The sequence below is a fragment of the Nicrophorus vespilloides genome, unplaced genomic scaffold, assembly GCF_001412225.1.
Source record: "Nicrophorus vespilloides isolate i.1.1-1 unplaced genomic scaffold, Nicve_v1.0, whole genome shotgun sequence".
In the NCBI taxonomy this organism is placed as follows: domain Eukaryota; kingdom Metazoa; phylum Arthropoda; class Insecta; order Coleoptera; family Silphidae; genus Nicrophorus; species Nicrophorus vespilloides.
Window position 1 is genome coordinate 49,010 of NW_017097777.1, and position 25,124 is coordinate 74,133.

Sequence of the window (25,124 nt, forward strand, 5' to 3'; positions counted from 1 at the left end):
AAACACACACTCGTGTGTACGGTTGCCTCTCGAAATATACAAGAAAAAAGGAGAGAAACGTAGGTTTGGTTTTTAATATCCACCCCCGAAAACCAAACACGTCTTTCAATTTTACGTTCAAACGAGATCCTAGTGAGCGGTCTGCAAACAAACCGAATTTATCCATTTTTAATTACAACCAAAGTCTGATGCCAATATAAATAATTTTCCTTATTGTGTTTTAGGAAGGAGCGGTGCGTTAGATGTGGCCGAACAGCTTGACTGCTGGGTGAGTAAAATTATAAATTGAAACCATTCTTGAAAAAATAATGAAAGGAATAAATGATAAAGAAGCGTAGGAAGGAAAAAAGTTTGAACAGAAGAAAGGAGTTCGCTCTAATCTCTTCACAATTATTCGAGCCACGGAAACGGAAATGCTTTCTCCTCGCTTTGCGGGAAGAGGGGGAGGAATTGGTCAAATAAATGATGCGCACGTTTATATCCCATTAAGGGTGAGAGTGAACGAGGGAAGACGCACGAAATAAACACAAATAAATGCACACAAAGGCGAATGAATAAAAAAAAAGCGAATGCAGGAGGAAGCGGAAACCAAAACCTTCCAATTCCGTCGCACCCCTCTATTTAAAGGAACACATAAATCAATTTAAGCTTTTTTAAGCGAAGGAGAAAAGCGGAATCCGGGGGCGATACGAAATTGTGTATTTAATTTTGATTTTTACAATTATATTTGACTGATTTATCATGAATATTTTTCTATAGAAAGTATAAGCAAAGATATTACAGGAGTTGCCAAATTAGCATAGGAGCCAGGATTGGACCACTAATATAATTTTAACAATATAGACAAGCTAAGTCACCTAATAGTAAAGAATGATGCAATAACTTTTGAGATAGAACATAGGTTGCAATTGGCGAGCTGCCTACCTGCAATTCACATTTAATTATTTCACTATGACACTAGTAATTGACTATGATTAGGTAAGTATCAAAAGTTTGTAAAGTACACTTAGTACTATACTAGTTTTAATAATATAGGTAAAATTTAGATTTATGGGATGTTTTTCCAAGTATAAGTAGAAGTTATAGTAACAAATAGTTATCTGAACTAAGTCAAAGTACAAAAAACAGACTAAAGTAAAAAATTAAGAATAATAATGCATAATTTTACTTAAAAATACTAAGGAAACTAAGCATTGGATCTTTATCAAATAGAATACAATATTCAAGGTAGGAAAACCCACATATTTTCTTAATTCATGGTTCACTAATGAGATGAGTTGGTTGTAAACAAACGTTGAGGTTAATTAGAAATATCATTCAAATATATATTGATGAGAACAGATACTTTGATCATTTAATTTGGCTCAATAAAGTCACAAAACAATGGTAATAATATCAATCGTTGTGTGATTTTTGTCATATTACTTCATATTTGTCGATCAGACAAAAAACTTATCGTTCCATTTTTGTCACATTTCGTATATGATGTACATATGAAGAATATATGATGAAATGGAAAGGCTGTTTGTCCTAGCTTGTTTTTTCATATTATAGGTTTAAATATTTGACCGATATTTTTGTTCACCTTCATCACACTTGTTTCTATTTTTCAGAGGTAACATTATTTTTCTCTTTAAATATCTTAAATTTCTTTAAAAAATAAATATTTAAGTGGTACAAATTCGGAAACCCTCCAAAATAAGAAATTGTTTTCTTTCTAACAGTAAAAAATAAAAAGAAATATTTTAAAATTATTCATAATAAAATAATGAAACAGTATTTTTTAAGTCAATGAATATCATAAAATCTAATATAATAATGAACTTAATATTTATATTCTTTTTACTTATTATGTAAATTTTGTTTATACAATAATATATGTTGAAACAATCATAATATCATATATCAACTATACATTAAATATAAATTGTATTATTTTTTATCAGGTCGAAAATAAACCAAATAAAATAAATATTGTTTATAATATTTTTAGATTATTCTAGAATCTGTATTTGATAGGAGGTAATATTTATAACCGGCCAAAGGCGACAAGGTTCTTCAGCTGTGTTTATTGTGTGAATTCGGTGTGTGGTCCAAGAAAACTTCAACTATTGGAAATCAACTTCATTCTACTAGATTGCCATTATGTTTCTTCATTTTCCGTTCAGATCCAAATTCTTTCAGTATTATTTCCTATTTTCCCAATTAAAACCAATATTTGAAAGATTTGTAATAATTGATTTAATAATAAATATAAAACTTTCACATCTTATGTTTTTTTATTTGTGCTAACATTTTGTAAAGAACTCAAAATATCACATAGCAAAAGTTAGATGCTTGTGGTGTTAATCTTGGAAACAGAATAATAATATAAAACTACTACACGATTTAAAGAGCAAATAACAATCACAGTTGAACAAATATTTTACTCCTAACTACATATTAATTGTCAATTTATTATTAATTGTTACTTTAGAAAGTACCTATTAACAGCTTATAGTTGTTATTAATTAACTAATTTTAATTATATAAAGTTAATTTTAAAATTATCATTATCTTACATTAAATTTATAAGTAATTCATATAAATTTAAGCATATTTCATTTACATTCAATATGTAAGCAAAATAAAAACATTACCTAATACAAAAATATAGATTTATTATAATTAATAATTCATACATTGATTTCAATTGAAAACTATTTTTTTGTGAATAATTTTGAATCATATTAAAAATGTTCATTTTTGGGAATTATATTATCAAAATTAATTAAATTTGTTAATAAACCATAATAATTAGTAATTCCATAATACATACAAGATTATTCGAACGTTAGTTCAAATATTCAGTTGGATGAATCTACAGCTTTACAAGTATTTATATTTGACTTATATCTACGTTTATATCTTCTATTAAATAGTCGTTAAAAAACCTAATCCTTGAGTCTGACCGAAATAAAATTGAAATATGTATCCGTCGAAAAAGTTTTCATTCGTATGATAAAAGCATATACATTTATGTGAAAGTATTTCGTCTTATCGTACATTCATTTAACAATTTACGTATGTTAACTGAGCGCTGACAACATATAACTGAAATTGAAAAACTAAATGTAATTTAATAATATATTTTTTGGTTATACTTTTTATGTGACATTATATAAAAAAAACTTAAAACTTCGTTTCAATAATTGACAGACGTATTTAAACATTTTTTTTTAGTTCGTCGTGATTTCAGTATATTTCCTTTAATCCTTTATAGAGGGGTGTCGTGTTACGTACAAGAGGGGCAAAAAACGACACCGAAGTATAAGGTCTTAATTTGTATCAATTTTCGTTGAACGTCTCGAGAGGTGTCAGTATGGAGGCCCGATGTTTGCTGTATATCTACAGCAATGGTCGAAGCAGAGGCAAAAACAAGTAAATAAAAGCCGATGGAATAAAAGAATGTCTTGGAGGAAGAAAGAAAAAAAGAGAAACATGAAAAGGAGGTCGGGAGGAGCCAAATGAGGAGAAGCATAAGAAGAAGAAGAATAAAAGTCCCCTCGGAGTGGCATTAGTTGTTTAAAATGCATTCCTAATCTGTTTTAATCTGGCAAGCTATGAGACGACATTCACATTGTGTGTGTCCAGATTATGTGTATACAGGGTGTGACCGAAACCCGATTCTCCTCCAAAACAGAAACGCGTTAATAAGGGAACAACAAGAGCCGAAACAATAAAACGAAAAAGAAGGCGAACAAATATAAAAAAAGTATGCGTGTGTGGATGGATGGAAGGAGAGACTAGTTAGTGAAATCAGACACTTCCCTCTCTGTCGAGGAGCAACGCAGAGAGAGAAAGAGATTTGAGTTCGTATCGAATAATCCCATATTGTCTTCATTAAGAAATATGAATTCGTCGAGGTCCCACACTTTTATCTTCATCTGTAGCTTAGACTAGGTTCGTCGTGAAGCGGGGATAATTTCGATGTTGTCGTGTTTGTTATCTCTAGCTCGCACCGCATCCAGACTAAGCATATATATACGCGTACACAAATTGGCGTTTGGGGTGGCTTCGTTGCGTTCACCCTCCTCATACAGTTTTGATGGTCATCGTTCCCCGTCGAAGGGTGGGCAAAGCCAGATAAGGGCCCTCTCGAAACTACCCTTAAAACTAGACAACTCTATTAGCCTCACGCCCGTTACTGTTTATTGTCTCAGCAAACGGCGCGGGATGAAAACATCCGACCCCAGGAAAAAGATGCTGAACAAATAAACATTGGACCGACGTCACTTACAACTCGCATCCGCGAATATCGCACGTTATGAAAACCCCCAATCGATTATATGCACAACGCTATATAAATATTAATTACTGCATTTGATATGGAGCGGTAATTCAAATGCACTTTAATGCCAAAAGGTATTTAGGGAATATTCATTAATATAATGGAAATCATAACGTAAAACTGACATAACTAAAAATAATTAAATCGGATTAGCTGATTTACGATTATATTTTCAGATTTTGTATCTATACACAGATTTGATTTAATTTATTCGCTTATTACATATGTTTACCTCATTTTTATTTTTAAAATTAACAGGTTTCTGATTTATAAAAAATTGGTATTGGGCCATCATAATGTTAATTTACGTTAATTATTCTGCTTAGCTTTTTCAAACAAGAGGTCCATGTTAAAGAAAATGGTGTCTTTTTTTGTCATCATATTTATTTTTCTTCCAGCAGATCAAAAAAAGCACAGGTAAACTTTAATATTACATCATCTTCATAAAGTTTTTCAACTAGTAATTCATCTATATCGGCAAATTAATATATCTCCTATAATTTTTGCAAGTTGCGGTAAAAATCTTGTAGTACCAGATGCAATTTCACCTCATTTGACGAAAACTGTGTTATTTTCAAATAAATATGCTATCATAAATTAAATGTAACGCTGACGTTTGACCAGATTCAAGTGTGCCCTGAGATATAAAAAGTTTAAATATAATGTAATATACAATTGATAAAAGGTTTCAAATATGAACTTTAATACAAAACTACACTTTTACTTAATGAATATTGCAGAACAAATATTGCAATTAAGAAGTAATTACCAAATAATGTTTAAAATTCAAATACTTAAATAATTTAGTACTATTGAGTATGTAATTTCTGGGTCAAGCCCGACAACCGAAAGACCGTCTATTGAAATCCCGACTGTATCAAAATCCTGACTATATCGAAAATTTTTACAATAACATTTCTAAATTATTTCGGAGCGTTTATTCATAATAACAATTTACTCAAATACAATTAGATTATTAATTGTTATTATTTATTATAAATAACAATTTAAAAATGTTATTTTTCGATATAGTCGGGATTGTGGTTGTCGGGATTTTGAACGTCGGGATTTCAAACGTTGGGATTTCGATCGTGGGGAATTTGATTGACGTTATTTCGGTTGTCGGGCTTGCGATTGCCGGTAATTTCTAAGTAAATATAAAAGTGTATAAAAACTTTAGTATACTGCAAAGTAATAATTCCTATGCACAGAAATAATTTTAGAAATAATCACTTCATTAACATAGATGGACCCAATATAATAATTATATTTCTAGTTATAATTGAAACTATTATAGAATAACAGTTGAATTATGTATAAGACAATAATTTCTGCTTTTTCGCTCTTAAAATTAGTCTAATCTAAACTAAAATGACAATTTGTTTCGTTTTTTTTTAATTTATTATTAATTTGCTTTTATAATTTGCTAAAACTACTAATTAATATTAGACATTAATTTATCAAGTTGACTTATAGCTAAGATTTTATAGCATGAAACTTATCTTAATATCTTTAATTGTTACTTTTAATAAAGAATTCTTTCTTTTTAAAAAGGAAAATCTCGGTATTTGTGGTGTATCATGAATCAAATAATTTCCACAAACTTTCGATGCACTTATTACATAGTTGTTACTATTTTTTTTCAACTATTAAGGAAAATCGGTTTTATTTTCAAGTTAAAATTATTACATTTTTTTAAGCTCAACTTCAAGTTTTTACTATAATTATGAGTATATGCTGACTCAATATTAATTTGGAACTTATAAATTAAAATCCGTTTTTTTTAATTTCTTCATTTTTTTTTCAGTTTTCATTTAATATCAATATCATTACAATTTCAAAATATTATGATAATGATAATCTTCTATCCAGGTGCATACTCATATATATGATCTTATTGTATTGCGACATTATCTTGTACCGATTTTTTTGATAATCTAAAGTTCTTTAATATTGTGAATATGACATGCAAAATATACATCAGCTAGCTATTACGTGACATTGAAATATATTTATTTCGTAAAAAAGATGTCGAATACGAGTAGAGCAATACCTCGCATAGTGCGATCAGTCAGGATTCACTATAGTCCGGTTTGAAAATTTTAAAACAAACTTTAATTGTGCAAAAGAAAAATAAATTCTAAAAAGTCAAGTTTATTTTTGTGCTGTTATATTTAAGCGGTCCTCGATTATCCGGTTTCAAACAATGCTGAACAAGATATGATATTATCTCCTTGTATTATTACTCTCTTTATAAGTTACTCGACATATATCCAAACTATTACAACATAAATAAATGTAAATAAGAAATACATGAGATGTAAAGTAACAACTAAATAAAAAAATCATGATTGATTGAGTTCAACATGAATATTGAATTACAATTTTATAATACTCATTCGATCTGTCAATAATCAATCTGAATCAATCATCTCGGTATAATCATATTCAAGTTTGTGATCTCGCTGCATTTAAATATACGACATTCGATTAGTTCAAATGGATTAACGCATTTAATTACATCAAATGTGACGCAACTAACCTAATTTATAGGTTTGAGATGCGAAGAAGTCATTAAAAGATCTATGCAAAAATTCCTGCGATGAAAATACATTATATAAAAAAAAAGTAAAAAGTTAATCTCCTCGGCATTAAATCCACATAAGTTTCCCATAATTGCTTTCATCAATTTACTCGAATCGATTTATTTCCCTTAATTTGACGGCCAAGTATGTGACATTTAAACGATTTGCAACTCGCACTTGCATAGATTATCCTGTTGACTTCAACTTCACTCTGTGTACACGAGGTATGGATAGATCCTGTACTTATTCTGTTTGGGATTTGAGTTAATGTTATTAGATTAGATTTGGGCTTTTAGGATTAAGTGAATACGAAGGGATGGCACTGCCCTCCTTTCACAACAAAACTATATAACTAAATAAAATTATCTTATTAGAAAAAATACTATTTAATATAATTACCACTATTCATATTTTGTATCATTTATCAAATATATTAAAAATAATTGGTTATTCATAAGAGATTATAAAATGTCCTTCAATACCAATTTATATATAACCGTCACAAAAAAAATAAAACCAATGTATTTTTGATACGTCAGCTTAAAAACTATGAAAGTTTTATTTTTATTTTCAATTTTACTTAAGAGTCACATGTAAGTACATCCAGATCCGCAGTTTGCGGACCCTTGGACTATAATAATCTTGAAATTGGTAATGTATTGCCATACAGTTAATAAATTAGCTAGATTTATATTCTAATTTATCAAGGGATGAAAGAAACTGACTTTAACGAAAAACACATATTTTAATTCCATTTTCATTTAAGAAAAATATGTAGGTCGCTCTTAATTCTGTTTTTTTTTGGTTAATTACTGACAATTATAAGATAAAGCTTAAGTTAAAGATATTATTTATAAATATCCGTGTTTATAAGACTATGTAATATAGATTATATTCAAGTAATGGATGTAAGTGTAGTATAAGCTTATCCATATTTTTTTGACAAAGTTCATTTTAGTGTTAGAAAGATCGGTCAATGCAGATAAAGCAAGCCGCACAAGCTGTGAAATTTTAATATATTTTTTCCTACACAATTGGTATCTTTTAGTTATTCATATATTTTTGATGCAATTAAATCGTGCAGAAAATCCCCGAGCCACATTTTCCTTGGTGTTCCTCCTTTTCGCTTTGAGGATGCACCTTTGCCGCAGTCTTATGATAATAAGAGTATTTTCTACACTGGTGACCAATTCCTGGAGAGATGCTTGGCGGCAACGGATGGAAAACACTTAAGCCCTCTTACCTTTTGGCGGCGGCGGCTCCGGTCTGTCTACGAAAACTCACCACCAAAATCGGGGTTCCACAATCCATTGAAAAATTTCACCTACAAAAAAAATAAAAGAGAGTAAATAGAAGAGAGGAATTATACGGTACCATGGAGGGATCATCCTCCTATTTATGTGTACGAACGTGTATAAAATTTCAACAAAGTGCCATTCACCTACAGTTTTTTAATTGAAATCTAATAAAGACCATGGAAAGAAGGAAACTTGATTTCAACGAAAAATTAAAAGGGGGTTCGGCAGTTTTTGATGTTTCAATGCTACGAAAAGGTTATTCTTATAAATACCAATTATTAGAACATATTCGAGAACCTGATGTTTGGATGAGTAGCGTGTAATGACCATTACATGTAGATCACTAGCAGGGATTAAAACTTAGCAACAAAGCTGTATTCGGATTAAATCCCTCTGTGCCGCGGGCTGCTAATTGATTAGATTAATCGTCTCAATTTATTTATTTATTTCTTTCTACTCGTTCAGTTTGTTTTCTGTCTGTTGGGCGAAAGAATCGAGCTTTTAAGGGCAATTTGTTCCCCTCTGAAGGACCGTGTCCTCGTCTCATTCTCTCTCTTGATCTATTAAATTAATTAGGGTGCTCGTTTATTTGATGTTGTGTGCGAATGTAAAGAGGCGATGATAGTTGGCAATTGGGGGGCGGCGGTAGCGGTAGCAGCGGAGGCGGCTGATGGGGGACGGTTTCTCTTTGCAGAGCTAATGGGCCATCATTAAACTTATCGAATCTGCGGATCGAGGGAGCAGCACCCGTTTGCCGTTGTTAACTTTATTTTCGGGTACCATGGACCACCCTCCCTTTTCTCTCACTCTCATACCATCTGCAAAGCTGATATCGTTTAAATCATTATTTCTTTCTCTCTTAAACTAATTGGTACAATCCTTTTAAAGGCCTCACCCCTCCGCTCCAATACTAAACAAACAAACAAACAAACGACAACGATCGGAATTTATAATTCAAAATTACCATTGCATAACGCATGTGTTCATATTTATACTAAACCGAAGAATACATACTTGCGTTTCAGTCTACGAGAAATAAATGTCTTTACATAGTACTTTAAAATACAATAATACCTCGCATAGTGCGCCTACGATTATTCTAGATTCACTATAGTCAGCTTTGAAAATTTCAAAACAAACTATAAGCTAAATACAAATATTTGAAATAAAAATGCTACATAAAATTATATTTTTTAAACATAATTGATTTATATTCTCAAACCTTATTTTGTGCGATTTATTTTCAAGCGATTTTAAAATCCTCGATTAGTCCTCTTTCAAACAATGCGGTACCATGAAAATTAAGTAAATTATATTACAACTATTATTTGATTGCAATGCTTTACAAACTAGTTTTACTGATTTAATATATGAGTATGAAATGGTAAAATTCTTATAAATATAATAAATCTAAATAATATATTTGTGCACTGGATATTCTTCAATATGGATGAATTTAGTTTACAAATTTTACATACAATGAAAAGTACATACAAATATGACATAATTATTAATATAAATTATTCAAAGTTTGCAGAATGTTTGCGGTATAAATTTATATTTAATGATGTGTAAGATAATACCTAATAGCCAAATCTTTCTGCCTCTATGACATATTTTTTAACGTACAGTCCATTACATTCAATTAAGTGTAATGATAGATTTTCAACGTATAGAAAAATATAAAAGTTTATTTACAAGCAAAATAATATTGATGTAAGTATTTAAAATATTATGAAAGAATTCAAAAAAATAAGTGCGTTCAGCAGTCTTAAATTACAAAAAGAAGATTATTACCAATTAGTGATGTAAAACTGTACCATGAATTTAAATAACTTGGAAATAATTACTTACTCTCAAGTTTTAAGAAAAAAAATCTAAAAAGTGATTTTTATTTAGGTCCAAATTGTAAAAAGTGATATCAAAATATATTACTTTTTTATAACATCTATCTAAAATAAGATAAACTATGTTAATACTTTGTGCAAACATTAGAAATATATTAATTGAATTCTCTAATAAGATTTCTAAAATCCATGATAACCCAATAATTAATTAATTTTCAAAATGTAATTCAGCATTTTCTATTTGGAAAGAAGAATAAAAGTTTAATGAAGTAATTGTAACATTTTATCTAAAAATTTACTGAAAATCTAAGACAGGTAACGTCAAGAAAGATAACGTTTTAAGTATGTAAATTAAACATTTTAAATATGTTGAATATTGTATTGTATATGATAAGCGATATTTTATAACTAAAATTATTTGTTATATGCAAGTTGAAGATTAAACTTTTATTTATTTATTGTACATTTTATTTTCTGAATGTTGCAATTATTAGCTTATCAATTCAAAATTAATTGCGCCCTTATAAATAGATTAGTTTAAAGCTGACAATAAATTATGTATTTGGGGATATGTATTTTGGGGATATTGATTTAAACAACAAAAGTGATGTATACAACAGTAATCCGAACAAATGAAAGATACAAGCAAAAAAAGTTCGACAAAAAAAATTGATAAAAATGCAGTGATTTGAAAATTTTCAAGCAACAGCAACTTGTGAATTTTATCTATTATTTCAAATAAAACATATTAGCGTAAATTATTATTTCCATGTGCCTAAATAAAAAATATCTTTTGTTACTTAATAACCAATTTAATTTTAAAACATTATTTAAAGTCAAGCTTTATACAACTAACTAATGTTAATCTTTTAAGTGTATACTAAACAATTTAATAGTATTTCTATCAACAATTACCAACAAAAATCAAAATTTGAAATAAAAATAATATAAATCATATAACTATATAAGACTAGCTTATGTAATCAAAAGTGATTGTGCCCTTGTATAAAATAGATTAGTTTAAAGCTGACAATAAATTATGTAATAATAATTGTAACGATTAATATTATATTAACATATACAAAGGGATATTGATTCGATATATTTTCTTTGTTACTTGTTCCATAATTAATTAATGGTTTGCTTATGTTTATAAAAAGCATTCATTTTTAACGTATGGTTTTTGTTTTTTATGTGCAGATGCAACCCGGAGAGCGAGTTATCCTTCCCGGGATTCGCAGGAACATGCGGCAGCGGATCCTCAGGTATGGCCTATTTAAAGTCGGCCCCCTATCCCGTGCCCGGATTAGGACTGCACGGACTCCCTGTCGACTCTCTGCACAGCAGTATGGGATATCCAGGAGGTAAGCCAAACACACATCATCCGGCATCCCCCGGTAAAAAATCAATTGAAACGAAAGTTGATTTTTGTGTGCGAGTGATCCCTTTCGATCTTGATAAAAAAAAATATGTATGCTTTTTTTTCTTTCATCATTTTTTTCACATCAACGTTGACAAAAGGAAACAAGAACGTGAATGCGCAGAGTATTTGAATACTACGTAGAAATTCTAATAAAAATATAACATAAATGAAGCAAAATGTATTTTAGAGTGATAAAAATGAGTTTTAATAAGATATGTGATTAAAATAAAATAAATGTAATCAATTAAATAATTCATAATTGCACATATAGAAATATTAACGAGATGCTTTAAATGAACGTTCCTTTTTCATTATTAAAATATATTAATTTCAATAATTTTATATAATCGTTTTGGTTTTATTATACAAAAACTTCTATGAAATTGCGGTTAACTTTATGATTCAATCGATATGCATTATATTTCATATTATTATGTACAAATTTAATGTTATTGCATATTGTGTTCCAAACTGTCATAGTAAAAGATTTCAAAATGCGAATACCTCGATCAGTCCGAATTTAACATAGGCAATTCTAATTCAAACAAAAAATAAAAATGAATACAAAAAAAAAATAATTACATAAATTATGCTTCTTTTTTATTATATCAGTCTCTCTTCTTGTGGTTTAATTCAATTTTATTTAGTTCCTCCATTAGTTACATTTCAAACAGTCCGGGATATTGGCGCTGTACACTAACTCCATTATAACTAGTGATTACCAACTAAACATTAAAAAAAAACTAAATTAAGTTGTATGTGACATTAGTAAGATTGACAGAGATTTAAAAAAAATGAGTAAAATAGATAATTTATCAGCTATTTGTTAAGTGAAAGGAATGAAAAGATACATAATTGATGTATATGCTTATCTTATGAAGATGACTAAACAACAAAAGTGATGTGTACAACAGTTCCCAATAATCCGAATAAAAAGAAGATACAAGAAAAAAAGGTTACCCACAAAAACGTCGATAAAAAAATGCAGTGATTTGAAGATTCTCAAGCAACTTGTAATTTATATATCTATTATTTAGAATAAAATATATCAGCGCAAATTAATGTGTATAAATGAAAATTTATCTTTTGTTGTTGTTTTCTTCTAAGTTCATACAATTACCAACAAAAATTAAATAAAAACAATAAAAATCATTATAACTATATAAGACTATAATTCTTCTTCTATTATTTCAAGTAAAAAATATTAGTACAATTTATTACAGTAAAACGCCGATCATCTGTGTATCAATTTACCGTGGTTCGGTAAACTAAACAATAAAATAAAAACAATACAAAATTGCAAATTACCTTATAAAATAATTAAAAATGTGTTTTTCTATATGAATATATAGATATTAAATAATTAACCCATTTTTATTATCCGTGCTTTTTACTGTTTTAGTTTAGTTTAGTAAACACTTATATTGCTTGTTAAATAATCTAATGATAATATTTGTTTCAACAATTATCGATAAAAAATAAATAATTAAATTAAAAACTATATGTTTCAATAATAATAATAATAATATTTATTGCAACAAATTACCATTATGCGACTGAACAAATAACACAATAAGAAAATTACAAAATTACGAAAAATCAATCTGATTTGCTGCAAATGGTTACTGACCCGATATGAATCATTATAACTATATAAAACTGTAAGTTTATATTCAGTTAGTAGTAAATAATAATGCTAAATATTTATTTTCGACTGGTTAATTGCACAAAAACAAACGTAATGACGATTTAATGACGATTACAAAATTTTGTTACAAAATAGATTTAACCCTAGATTCTTTTAAAACCAAGAGGAAAATCAAGTCATTAAGGTATTTTGATGAAGTTATAATGTTTTTATTTAATTTCACCATTTGCTACTAAAAAATAATATTTTACTAAAAATAAAATTTACTATAATTACGTTAAATATCTAAAATCAAAAACAGAAATATACAATGAATATTTGTGTAATCAATAATTTAAATATTTTAAAAATTATGATATGTTACAGAAATGTAGAAAATTTGCCAAAATAACGTAGAAAATCTACTGATATTTGTTTGCAATATTATTTTCATATTCCTTTTGTATTCTATCCATGCTCATATATATAACTTTATATATAATTAATAATTTTTTATTAATGTTTTACTTTTAATTCCATAAACTATATTATTATTAATTCTACTAGAATAAAGTACAAAAAATAAACAAGAAAACAATACTCACTACTTGTTGTTCAAACTTGTGAATATTGTTGCGTTGCCATACTACGAATGACGCACGAGCGGTACGTAATTGTATTTAACTATGATGAAATATCTACTAAATGTGGCATAGCCAATGTTAATGATTTACAAGAATTAAAATATAAATTCTCAGTTTATTTGTTTATCTTATACTATATATCTTTTCGCAATATTATTTTTTCACGGAATAACTTAACTGTATTTAACCAGTTTCTCAAACACGCCGAAAAATGTATATGTAGAAAAACGTAGAAATATTCCTTCCCGTCTGTTATCAATTTGTCTGCGATCTCCTAACTATTTTTCGCCCACTTTGAGAAGCCCTGAGATTTTTATGATATTACCTGTTTTTGTTAGGGAAATAAATTTTATTACATAGCCATCTTAGTCACGTCAGGTTGGGAGTTACAATTTATCATTAAAAAAGACGCAGGTTACCGACCCCTCCTCTGTATAAACGCTTTCGGAACTGTGAGTCGCGAAAAGAACTTGAATTTATATCTTTATGATTTAAATATCAAAATTCATAAGATATGACATAAATAAAAACAAAAAATTGCATAAAGTGACTTAACGTACTTTGGTTTCTTTCTAAAAAGTGGTTCGCGATATATAAAAGTTTCAAAACCGCTGCTCTAAAAAAATATATATGTAAAAATATTTGGTGAGAATTGTTGCATTCACCTTCAGTTACTTTAATTACCTAGTGATTCAATTACCTTAAAATCTCGAGTAAAATATGCAAAATATTTTTTTCATTTAGTTACATTTAATTTTTTGGTCAATTTGGGCTATAGTTAAAATAGTTAAAAAATATTGTGTGACAGTAGGGTCATTTTTTTTGTAATTAAAACTTTAAATATTTTGCCATTCAGATTATTTACATATTTAAAATTTGAATCGAAGTAAAACATGAATATTTACATTTTTGTGCTTCAATTACTTTAAAAACTTGAGTAAGAGTTATTTTCAACACTATGTTTTTTCAAGTTTTCATTTTTTTTTATTATAATTCAAAGTTTTGTTAACACATATTTTGTACAGTTTAAAATCTAATATTGAATTATAATTGGTCAATATTAAGTACGATTTTTATTAAATCTTTATCAGTATCATATTAGCTCAGTGTTTCCCAAAGTATTTGGTTTTTCGTGAATGAAATAATAATGAATGTTTTTTCATTTTTTAAAATTTTATTGATTATATGTTCTTAAACATGTGTTATAAAACACACAAGATTTCCGGACTGTTTCATTACAAGAAAAGTTTGGGAAATTTTGTTTTAGGGTATTATATTTAAGATTTTCTTTTGTATTTATTTTTAAATAAATCAGCTTTCTTGACGTCCTAAATTCTCGAACAGGGAATGCCGTGTTGTCGTGTGTATTTTAAATTATATTATTTAATTGGACATTTGATGTTTCTAGAGTGACAATAAAAAAAAAGAACTATTTAATTAATGTATTTATTTGTTTTATATCATCAATTACTTAACGTTAATGAGCGAACATAATTGCGCGTAATAAACATCATTAAATGCATAATTTGACAGCGCGAATATGTGCATTTTTTAGGTTTGTATTTGTATAATTATTTGCTGTTGAGCTGTTGATCCCTCGCCGGAGCGTTGATAAAATAATGAATTGGATTTTCTATATGAAATATTCATACGTATTTAATATAAATTGCCACAATATCAATGACCATAATAACAACAGCGCGTATATAAAATAGATGCGCAACAAAACCCCTCGGATGCAGGGGTTTTGTTGCAGCGCACGGGGATGGGGTTGTATACCGATTTCAAAATCCATTATTCTGTTCGTTTTTGTGGCGTGGCGAATTAACAATATCGCAACACGAACGGGAACCTGTATAAATAAATAATTATAAAATCACGGTATAAAATTTATTATTGTATCCCCGAGCTGCGTCCATGGGGGGATGAGAGCCAGCCGTGACCCCGCGCTCATAAATCCCCGAAATTCTATTTATATGGTTTATATATTTGTAATTGGAATATATTTATATATCAATAATCCGCCGCTTTTCGGCCAATTATATTTTAATTTATATTTCCATTCAATTAATAATAATTCCCAGGCAGACATAAATTGTCGGCCATATAATTTTATTCGAAAATACAATACGATATTGCTATTATTTATTTGATATATATTTTTTTGTGCAATCATCGGTACATTATTTCTATATTCAAAAGGGATTTGCACATGCTAAATCCATACTTTTATTGCAGTTATTATTATAACCTATGATGTGAGAATATAAACAGATAAGATAATATAATTATGATAATAAAATATTACGTGCATATTTTTTTATTGGAAAAGCTCTCCTCATTAAATAAAATGCAGATATATCATTATGATGATCATTACTCTATGATCGAATCAAAATTATTCAATAAACGTATTCTAAATTGACTGAATCTAATAAAGTTTTACATTAATTCTGCAATACCATCAGTATTTTGGGAAAAAAAGTAACGCCTTTCAACAAAACTATGGAAGTTAATAGCAGATGTTGCAATCATTTAACAAATTATTTTAAAGAATGTGTCCATATGAAGTACGATTTTTTTTAAATCTTTATCAGTATCATATTAGCTCAGTGTTTCCCAAAGTATTTGTTTTTTCGTGAATGAAATAATAATGAATGTTTTTTCATTTTTTAAAATTTTATTGATTATATGTTCTTAAACATGTGTTATAAAACACACAAGATTTCCGGACTGTTTCATTACAAGAAAAGTTTGGGAAATATTGTTTTAGGGTATTATATTTAAGATTTTCTTTTGTATTTATTTTTAAATAAATCAGCTTTCTTGACGTTATGCAGTGATGGGACTTCCTAAATTCTCGAACAGGGAATGCCGTGTTGTCGTGTGTATTTTAAATTATATTATTTAATTGGACATTTGATGTTTCTAGAGTGACAATGAAAAAAAAAGAACTATTTAATTAATGTATTTATTTGTTTTATATCATCATTACATTAATTCTGCAATACCATCAGTATTTTGGGAAAAAAAAGTAACGCCTTTCAACAAAACTATGGAAGTTAATAGCAGATGTTGCAAACATTTAACAAATTATTTTAAAGAATGTGTCCATATGAATGAGTCACACATAATTATTTCAACTTACGTTTTCTACTTTTTTAGTACAATGACGCATAGAATTGAAATTTAAACATTTTCAGAAGATAATTATATTAATTCTGAAAAGTATTTTCAATTTTCTTGATATACAATATAATTACAAGGATTGTCTATCTCCAATTATGAAGTATTATATTAGCTTATATAGGAAACGTCAAATAGAATACAAAAATCAGATAATAATGGTAAATTTTACTAAAATAGAGCAATACCTCACACAGTACTTGTAATCAGTTTCGCCTATGTGAAAATGAGAGACTTGACTGTTAACGGAAAAACGATCATAAAAAATACATCCATATAGTAAAATCTCGTTTCTCTACAAAATTTGAGAACAGAGCACAACTCAAAAGGGATTTGCACATGCTAAATACATGCTTTCATTGCAGTTATTATAACATATGATGTGAGAATATAAACAGATAAGATGATATAATTATGATAACAAAATATTACGTGCATAATTATATATTGGAAAAGCCGTCCTCATTAAATTAGATGAAAATATATCATTATAATAATGTAAATTGTCATTCTATAATGACTGAAACTGATAATATTCTACTTTAATCTTCTGCAATACCATCAGTATTTTGGAAAAAAAATGTATCACCTTTCAACATGTCAACTATCAACAAAAGTATGAAAGTTAATAGTAGATGTTCTAAACGTTTAACAAATTATTTTGAGGAATTTGTCCAAATAAATGAGTCGTCTCACACATAACTATATTAGTTTACATTCTCTACTTTCTTAGTAAAATGACATATAAATAATATTTAAACATTTTCAAATGATAATTATAGTAACTCTAAAAAGTTTTCTCAATTTTATTGAAATACAATATAATTGTTAAGAATATGAAGTATTATATTAGCTTAAATTGAAAACGTCAAATAGGACACAAAAATTAGTTTTCAATTTTATTGCTGCCCAGTACTTGTAATCAGTTTCACCTATTTGAAACCGGAAAAGACTTGACTGTTTAAAGAGAAAAATATCGATCATTTATGTATAAAATATAATTTTATATACTATTTTTTACATTTATTTCCATTTTGATTAATTAAAAGTTTGTTTGTGCGAGTACAACATTAGATGAAAGTACTTTTTTATCCTAAGTATAAAATATATAAATAAATACTTGATTTGCATATAAATAATTTTACAACTAATTTAATTTTTTTTTGTATCAATATCTTATAAAAATGAACCAATTAAAGAAATATAATAAATATACTCCTACATCTATACAGTGGAACGTCGTTTCTACACATCATAATATACACTGCACATCTCAATATGTTTCCGAAAAGAATTTTGGTTTTACAAAAATACATAATATAAACAAACTGCGTACAGCAATACCTCTCATAATTTCGTAATATCTATATTAAATTTCAGATTTAACAAAAATGAACTTAAAATTTGAAAGTAATATTTTTATGAGACATTTAAATACAAATTGTTTTAAATTATTTGTATTTAGTTAAATATTAAAATTGTATTTATTTTATAATGAATTTAAAAATAATGTGTAACTTATTCAGGTAACCAAAGGAAGCAGCGAAGGGAGAGGACGACGTTTACACGGGCCCAATTAGATGTCCTCGAAACACTCTTCGGCAAAACAAGATATCCGGACATATTCATGAGAGAAGAAGTCGCGCTCAAAATCAACCTGCCCGAATCCCGAGTTCAGGTAAATACATACTATAATTTCTTTTTTCTCTTCTCTTGCTAAAAGTTTCACATCAAAGTTATGTTACCTGTATATATTTAATCTTCATTATTAATTCCAAAATATGCCTTTAATTCTCTGTATTAATTACAAAGATTTCCCATCTAAATCTAGAAGTTAATCTCGAATTCCTAATATTCTAAATTAGTTCACTTCTGCATAAATTGATCATGTCTAAAGGGGTATTAGGTAAAAATCTGAGAGCATTACACGTGAAACAGTTGTTAAAAAGTTGTTCCGCACGAACTAACTTCGAGGAATGAAATCAACCCCGAAACAGCATAATGTTGCGTGAGGCTTTCCCTTTTCGATGCATTATTTTTCGTTCGTAGCGACAGTCATCAAAGTGAGAGTATTATTTAAAAATGTGGAAAATTAATTACAGCGAAAAGCTTTTATGCCGCGTGTTTCTTTCTCCTTTCTGCGCGATTGATGTGGAGGAAAGGGAGATTAGCGATGGAAAACGTTTCCCAAATTACATGTGGCTTTTCATTACGTAGCTCCACTCTCTGTTACTCCCTCTCGCTTTTACCGAATTCCCAGTTTCCATCATGGAAAGGCACAAGTGGTGGAAGCGTAGGAGGAGGAGGATAAAGCTCTCGCAATTGTTCTGCTCTTCTGAGACTCCTCCTCCTTCTCTACAGCTTCTCGCTGAAGGGGACGAGCGACTTTTCATCTGAAATTCTAGTTTTCTCCTTTAATTAATCTAATGCATCGCCCGTAAAGTTTTGAGCAGGGTGCAGAAAGGAATACTCCACTTTGACATCACCGCAAGCAACTCTAAAATTCAAAACTACTCGATTATATTGCATAATCTATTTTTGATGAATATATTTCAAACTTCATAACTCCAATTCAAACTAATGATCTATACATACAGTCTATAAATCGGACAGATTTGTAAACTTCTCTATAAAAGAATTACAAAAATTATAAAAAAATAGATTGTCATAAGAACTCAATGATACATAACATAAAAATAAGAGAAATAGATTATTATTATAAAAACTCAATGAAAATTGTTAACAAAGCTCTCTTCTCTCGCATTTCATACACGTACTTCGTATCACATAAGAAGTATAATATTATCAACTATTTATTTTCCATTTACTTCCTATCGTGATTTCAAGCTTGAAAAATATATTACCTAACATTAACGCGATGTAATATTATCCATGATTGGACTTTACTATGGCTTCTGAAATATCTAACAGGAAACATACATAATACGTTGTTCAAACGTATTTGATATGTTGTAAACGTCATTCGTATTAGTTTTCTTTTAGAATTTAATGATTACAATTACAAATTGAATGTTTTTATGCTTTACATAATTTTTTGGGAAAATACGCCAATTTTATATTGTCATTTGCTCTGTTCAAATCATATTGTATGTTGTGTTTTTTAATCAAAATATTATACGACCTTTAACTGAAATAAAATTGAAATATTTAAGTGACCTCATTCAAAATATACTAATAGCAAAAACTTATGAAATCCATGTCTGATGACAAAAAAATATAGCAAATTCATTAATTTATATGAGATTTCATCTTTCGATCTACGTTAACCATTTTTCTATTAATTTTGATGTCAATGGTTATTTTTTTATTATTAAATGTGGACATCAATGCAAAAAGAAAAATTTAGTAATTTAGGTGTGGAAACTCTGGAAGCAATTTAAACAGAAATTGTTTTTATTTTTCTTTAATATTAATTTCATTTTTTTTTCGCAAGTGTATAAAGAACTTGTATCAATTTTACTATATGTTCTAAACTTTTAACTGTTCATGTTGAAAGCACAATTCACTGAATAAAATAGATATTTACTTGAAAATTTGTAGAAACTTGCGAGTACATCCGTATGTAGTTGATAAATTTATGCTAGATTTGCAACGACCAGTTGGTAAGAATCAATGCATTGAAATAGTGATAAAACCCTACAAAACGAGTTGGACATTTAGTAATACCTTTATTATGTGTTTCTAACGTGTATTTTTTTAAAAGTCATGGAACACATAAATCTCATTAGATGTAAACTAAGAAATAGATAAATAAAATTTGAAACTATTTTATTATGTGATAGTGTTTAACTAATTTGGAAAAGGAAAAATAGGGATAATCAGATATTTGTCGCATTTGTAAATGTCGTAAAAGTATGTTCGACCTTCTTTAGGGCATTGTGCGGCTTGTAGCTTTCGGTTAATTTGTTTTGGACGTGCGCCAATAAAGGGGAGCAGAGCCAAAAGTGAGCAAGTTCACAATAATAAATCGGTCGGCGGTCCGCCCCTCGGAAATCAGAAAGCGATATATTATATGTACGCTACTAACTATACATCCGTTGTTCGGGACTCCCTTGTATTTCAATGGGAGAGCCGTTTAAGGCCCTCGGCGGTATGCGTGGGCACGTCACACCTCCGGCCCTTTGTGCCCTTAACTAAATATATACGCACACATAAAGAGACGGCGGCAGCAAAAAAACAGCAGAAGTCGTTGCGGGGGGTGGGTGTTTGCACGAACGTTACTGATTAAAGGTGGTTTTAATCGTCCTTCTTCTCGAGAATCATTTCACCATATTCTGCGGCTACGCGGAACCTCGGAGGTTTCAGTGTGCAGTATCAGTTTCCAACGTGCCGGGTCGCACACGACCAAAGCAACCCAACCCCCCTTTCGTCCTGCCAGGGGGTTGGAAATCGATAAATGGCCAGGACCTGGGGCTCCGTACACTCCACAAAGTGAATCCGCAAAAGTGCCGCTTCGTGTCATTGAATACTAGTAAGAACTAAAATAGATAGAACCTAAAGAAAAAAGTATCCCCAACGACAAATACTCGCATTCGGAATAGAATTTTCATTTCAGCTTTGTTTTGTTAGCAATAGTATTCCATACTATTATTGTTTTTTCTTCACACTTTAACAATATCGAAAATGTTAACGAATTTTTTCCTTGCATCTTTACTTATAAATTACGCCAAAAATGTAATGAAAAAGCTATTCAACCAAAATTCTATACAACCAAATTGATTGATTAACAATAGAGTTAGTATTGACATACTTGTACTGGAAATTGTTTATTATATATTTATTTTAAGTACAACCAAAATAGATTGGTTTTGGTGCAACGTTAACATTATATAGTTTTGAATTTTATCAATATTATCATTAGTTTATCCTTTACGTTTTTATACAAGTTGAAATAGCAAATATATATGTAATTCTGGTGTGTGAAATAAAATAATTTTGTGTTTCGTGTCTGCAATATTTAAAATATATCCGATCATATTGAAACGCAATTGAATTTTTTGCCTAACTGAAATCTATAACAATAGATTATTTTGCCCAATAACGGCAACGAATAAAGCGGAAATAGATATAGAGATGAACGCGATTTGTATGTATTATTAAAAGCAATTTCGGTGAAAATCAAAAAGAGCACAAATCGTCGCAACGTGCAATTGCATACCAACAAAAACTGCGAATCGAAATAACTGTAATATTTTTGCTTTTGATTGCTTTATACAAATTAATCTTTTGTTCTATCTGATTTAGGTGTGGTTCAAGAATAGACGGGCAAAGTGCAGACAACAACAGAAACAACATAACCAGCAGCAACAGCAGAACAGCGACAAGACGGCTCGCATCAAGACGAAGACCACGGCTTCTTTAATTACAAAAGTTTCACCGCCAGTTGCATCCAATAACAATAATACAAACACAAGGTAAACATCACTTATAAAATAATAATATTTAATGCAACAACCATAATACAAACTTAACAAAATAGCATAAGAAAAAAAACTAAATTAAATTATTGCAAAGTGCATATTCCATACACTACTGGATTTATTGGGTATTTTTGAAATCGTTTTTGATTTCTTTTTAGTTCAGTATATTGATTATTTCATTATTATTTTCATATGTTATTTTTAAATAAAATGTATTTACATAGTAGCAGTACATAATTTGGTATATATGGTTATAATTCCATTTTCAAATACAATTTGTTCATCCTATACCAAGCTTTAACGTTCAAAATTAATCTTTCGAGGGGATTTATAAGAATATAATATACCATACAAATATATAATATTTAATCTTCATTGAGCATATAAATAGTAATAATAGACATAGAACTATTATACATATATATAAATAATCTAACAAACTAAAACTACTTGACCGGATTTATTAAGCGATATTTCTAATACTTTCAATATTGTCAAAAATGTATATTTCTATTTTTATACTAATTTAAATTATCGTACTAAATATTTAAGAAATATCATGGACTAACACTTTCAATTATACCAATTTATATATCTACACTACATACATAGTCTAAAACAGTGGTCGATATAACATTGTTAGTTATCGATTCCTATATTATAAGAATCATAGTTTCAACTTGTCATACTTATTTTCAAAATTTATTGACAGACTGTACGTCAATAAAAGTTAACGTTTTCATGATTATTCAAAGTCAATACGAGATAAATGAAACATATTTTTTGCTTGTCCTAAGAATGTCGACGGTCGACTCTAATTAGTTCAAATAATCATGAATCTAAATGTTATCAATATTAAATGTTATTTTGAGATCTTTAAATTGGGAACTCATAGTTCCCGTAACTATCTTATCCTGTAAGCACAATATAAAAGTTTTACGATAAATATGGGGCCCACGATAAAAATAATGGAATTAGAATTCCGTCATTAAATTCTTAACTGGTTCCTACAGCGCCATTGAGGTGGGCCTTAAAGCGACCCTGTGTTACTGATCTTAGGAAAATAATGATATTACTTTCAAATACTCTTTATAATGTTCATCAACAAACAAATTGTAATATTTCTTAATAAAAGAAATAATTTAGTCTAAAGATGATATATTAAATGAACTTATTATTTGTTTATATTATATCCTATTATATTATAAAATTAATCACGTCAATGTTTTTTTTTTAAATATAATTTTCAGCTCATCTACTAGTTCACCTATAGTGCACACGACACCTCAAGTTAGAGATAGCCCGAACTACGTCAAACCAACGGTCTTGGCATCCAGCGGAAACACGAATTCACCACCGGTAAGTTAAATTCGAAGTTCCCTGTTGTATTATAATAGATTATTTCATTAACATATACTTGTTGTTGGTAGGTGGTGTCTTCAGCTTATTCGAATTCCGCTAACTCGAGCATCTGGTCTCCGGCGTCGATAGACAGTTTCTCTTTGGACCAACATAGGAGTTGGTGCGGAACCAGTCAGCCGACTGTCCTCAGCACCACCAGCTCAAGTACAAATTGCTATAACAACTACTCATACTACACGAATATGGATTACCTTAGTTCTAGTACAATGGGCCATACGCAATTCCCGGTAAGTCTATCTATTGCCTATCCTACGATGAAAACGGCTTTACTAACTAAATCTCTATGCTCAATTACAGGATAACAGTCTAGAATCGAGTTGGAGCAAGTCCAGAGAGGAGTCCTCGTGGTTCTACAACGCCAGCTGGGACCGCAAATGAAACCCCGTCGAAATTAATGAATCAAATAAGAATAATTAACTTAAATAATTAGCAACGAAAAATAAAATATATAAATATATAAAATAAACACACACACACTTTCAAGTTAAGTGTGTCGGTTTACAAGAAATTAATTGTTTTCGCCAGTACATCATTATGAATTTTAAATTCCGAAATATTTCAAATGAAAAATAAACTATTTCCACATATAAGTAATCTATTCGCAATACTAATAAGACTAAAGTACTTAAAAAAAAATAAACTTTTCTATTAAAGTTTTTTTTTCATTGAAGTGACTTAATGTTTGACTATTGCGTATGGATTCCATGTTTGTTCCAAAATATATATTGAATAACAACACAATCGAATTTATTAAATTTAGGTGGTCGATGCGCCTAGTCCTTTTTATCTCATATTACTATTGATTAGACGATATCTTTGTGCCAAAATTTATTTTTATTATTCCGACGTACGAAGAGACTACTGCAGAATCTATTATATCGATAACAAGTATAAAAATACGAATCGTTCATCAGAATTCCGAAGAAAATCTTTCTCCGTGGCGGTAATCAAGTATATATATATATATTGTATTTAATTAAGATTAAAAATATTATAAAAAACTGTACATATCCTTAGGTTTAGTCTCGTTGAACATAGATTATTGATTGATTATTCTCTTTGTGAATGTTGCGTTTCGTTTCGACGTTTAAATTTAAAAATGAACGGGGTCTTTAGCTTTCTTTGTCGAAAGTGAACTCACATTAAAACCACAGGGCCCACTGGTAACTTGTTTGATTGAAGGTAAAGAGGACGAATTTCGAGCTTCGTTTTGTTCTTTTTCATTTCTTAAGTTTGAACAGCTCGATTAAAAGGGAAATAATACGAGGCCAGTAGCAATACATTTTCTTGTTATTATCAAACTTGGTTTGTTTTTGCGATG

The 25,124-nt window shown here is 29.0% G+C and overlaps 1 protein-coding gene across 2 annotated transcripts in view; it reads left to right on the plus strand.

The window, feature by feature from the left end:
- The window catches only part of LOC108560961 (homeobox protein OTX2-A-like), a 31,094-nt gene extending 6,842 nt beyond the window's left edge, over positions 1-24,252 (plus strand). Inside the window, exons 2-8 of one of the 2 annotated variants that reach the window (XM_017918701.1) lie at positions 225-268; positions 11,261-11,424; positions 18,467-18,618; positions 22,206-22,375; positions 23,632-23,740; positions 23,812-24,030; positions 24,101-24,252. In XM_017918701.1, coding sequence (XP_017774190.1) covers positions 243-268; positions 11,261-11,424; positions 18,467-18,618; positions 22,206-22,375; positions 23,632-23,740; positions 23,812-24,030; positions 24,101-24,181 — 921 coding nt within the window. In that variant the 5' untranslated portion in view covers positions 225-242 and the 3' untranslated portion in view covers positions 24,182-24,252. The remainder of the gene's footprint in view (positions 1-224; positions 269-11,260; positions 11,425-18,466; positions 18,619-22,205; positions 22,376-23,631; positions 23,741-23,811; positions 24,031-24,100) is intronic. The other variant, XM_017918700.1, reaches the window with a different exon arrangement.
- The last annotated feature ends 872 nt before the right edge of the window (positions 24,253-25,124 follow it).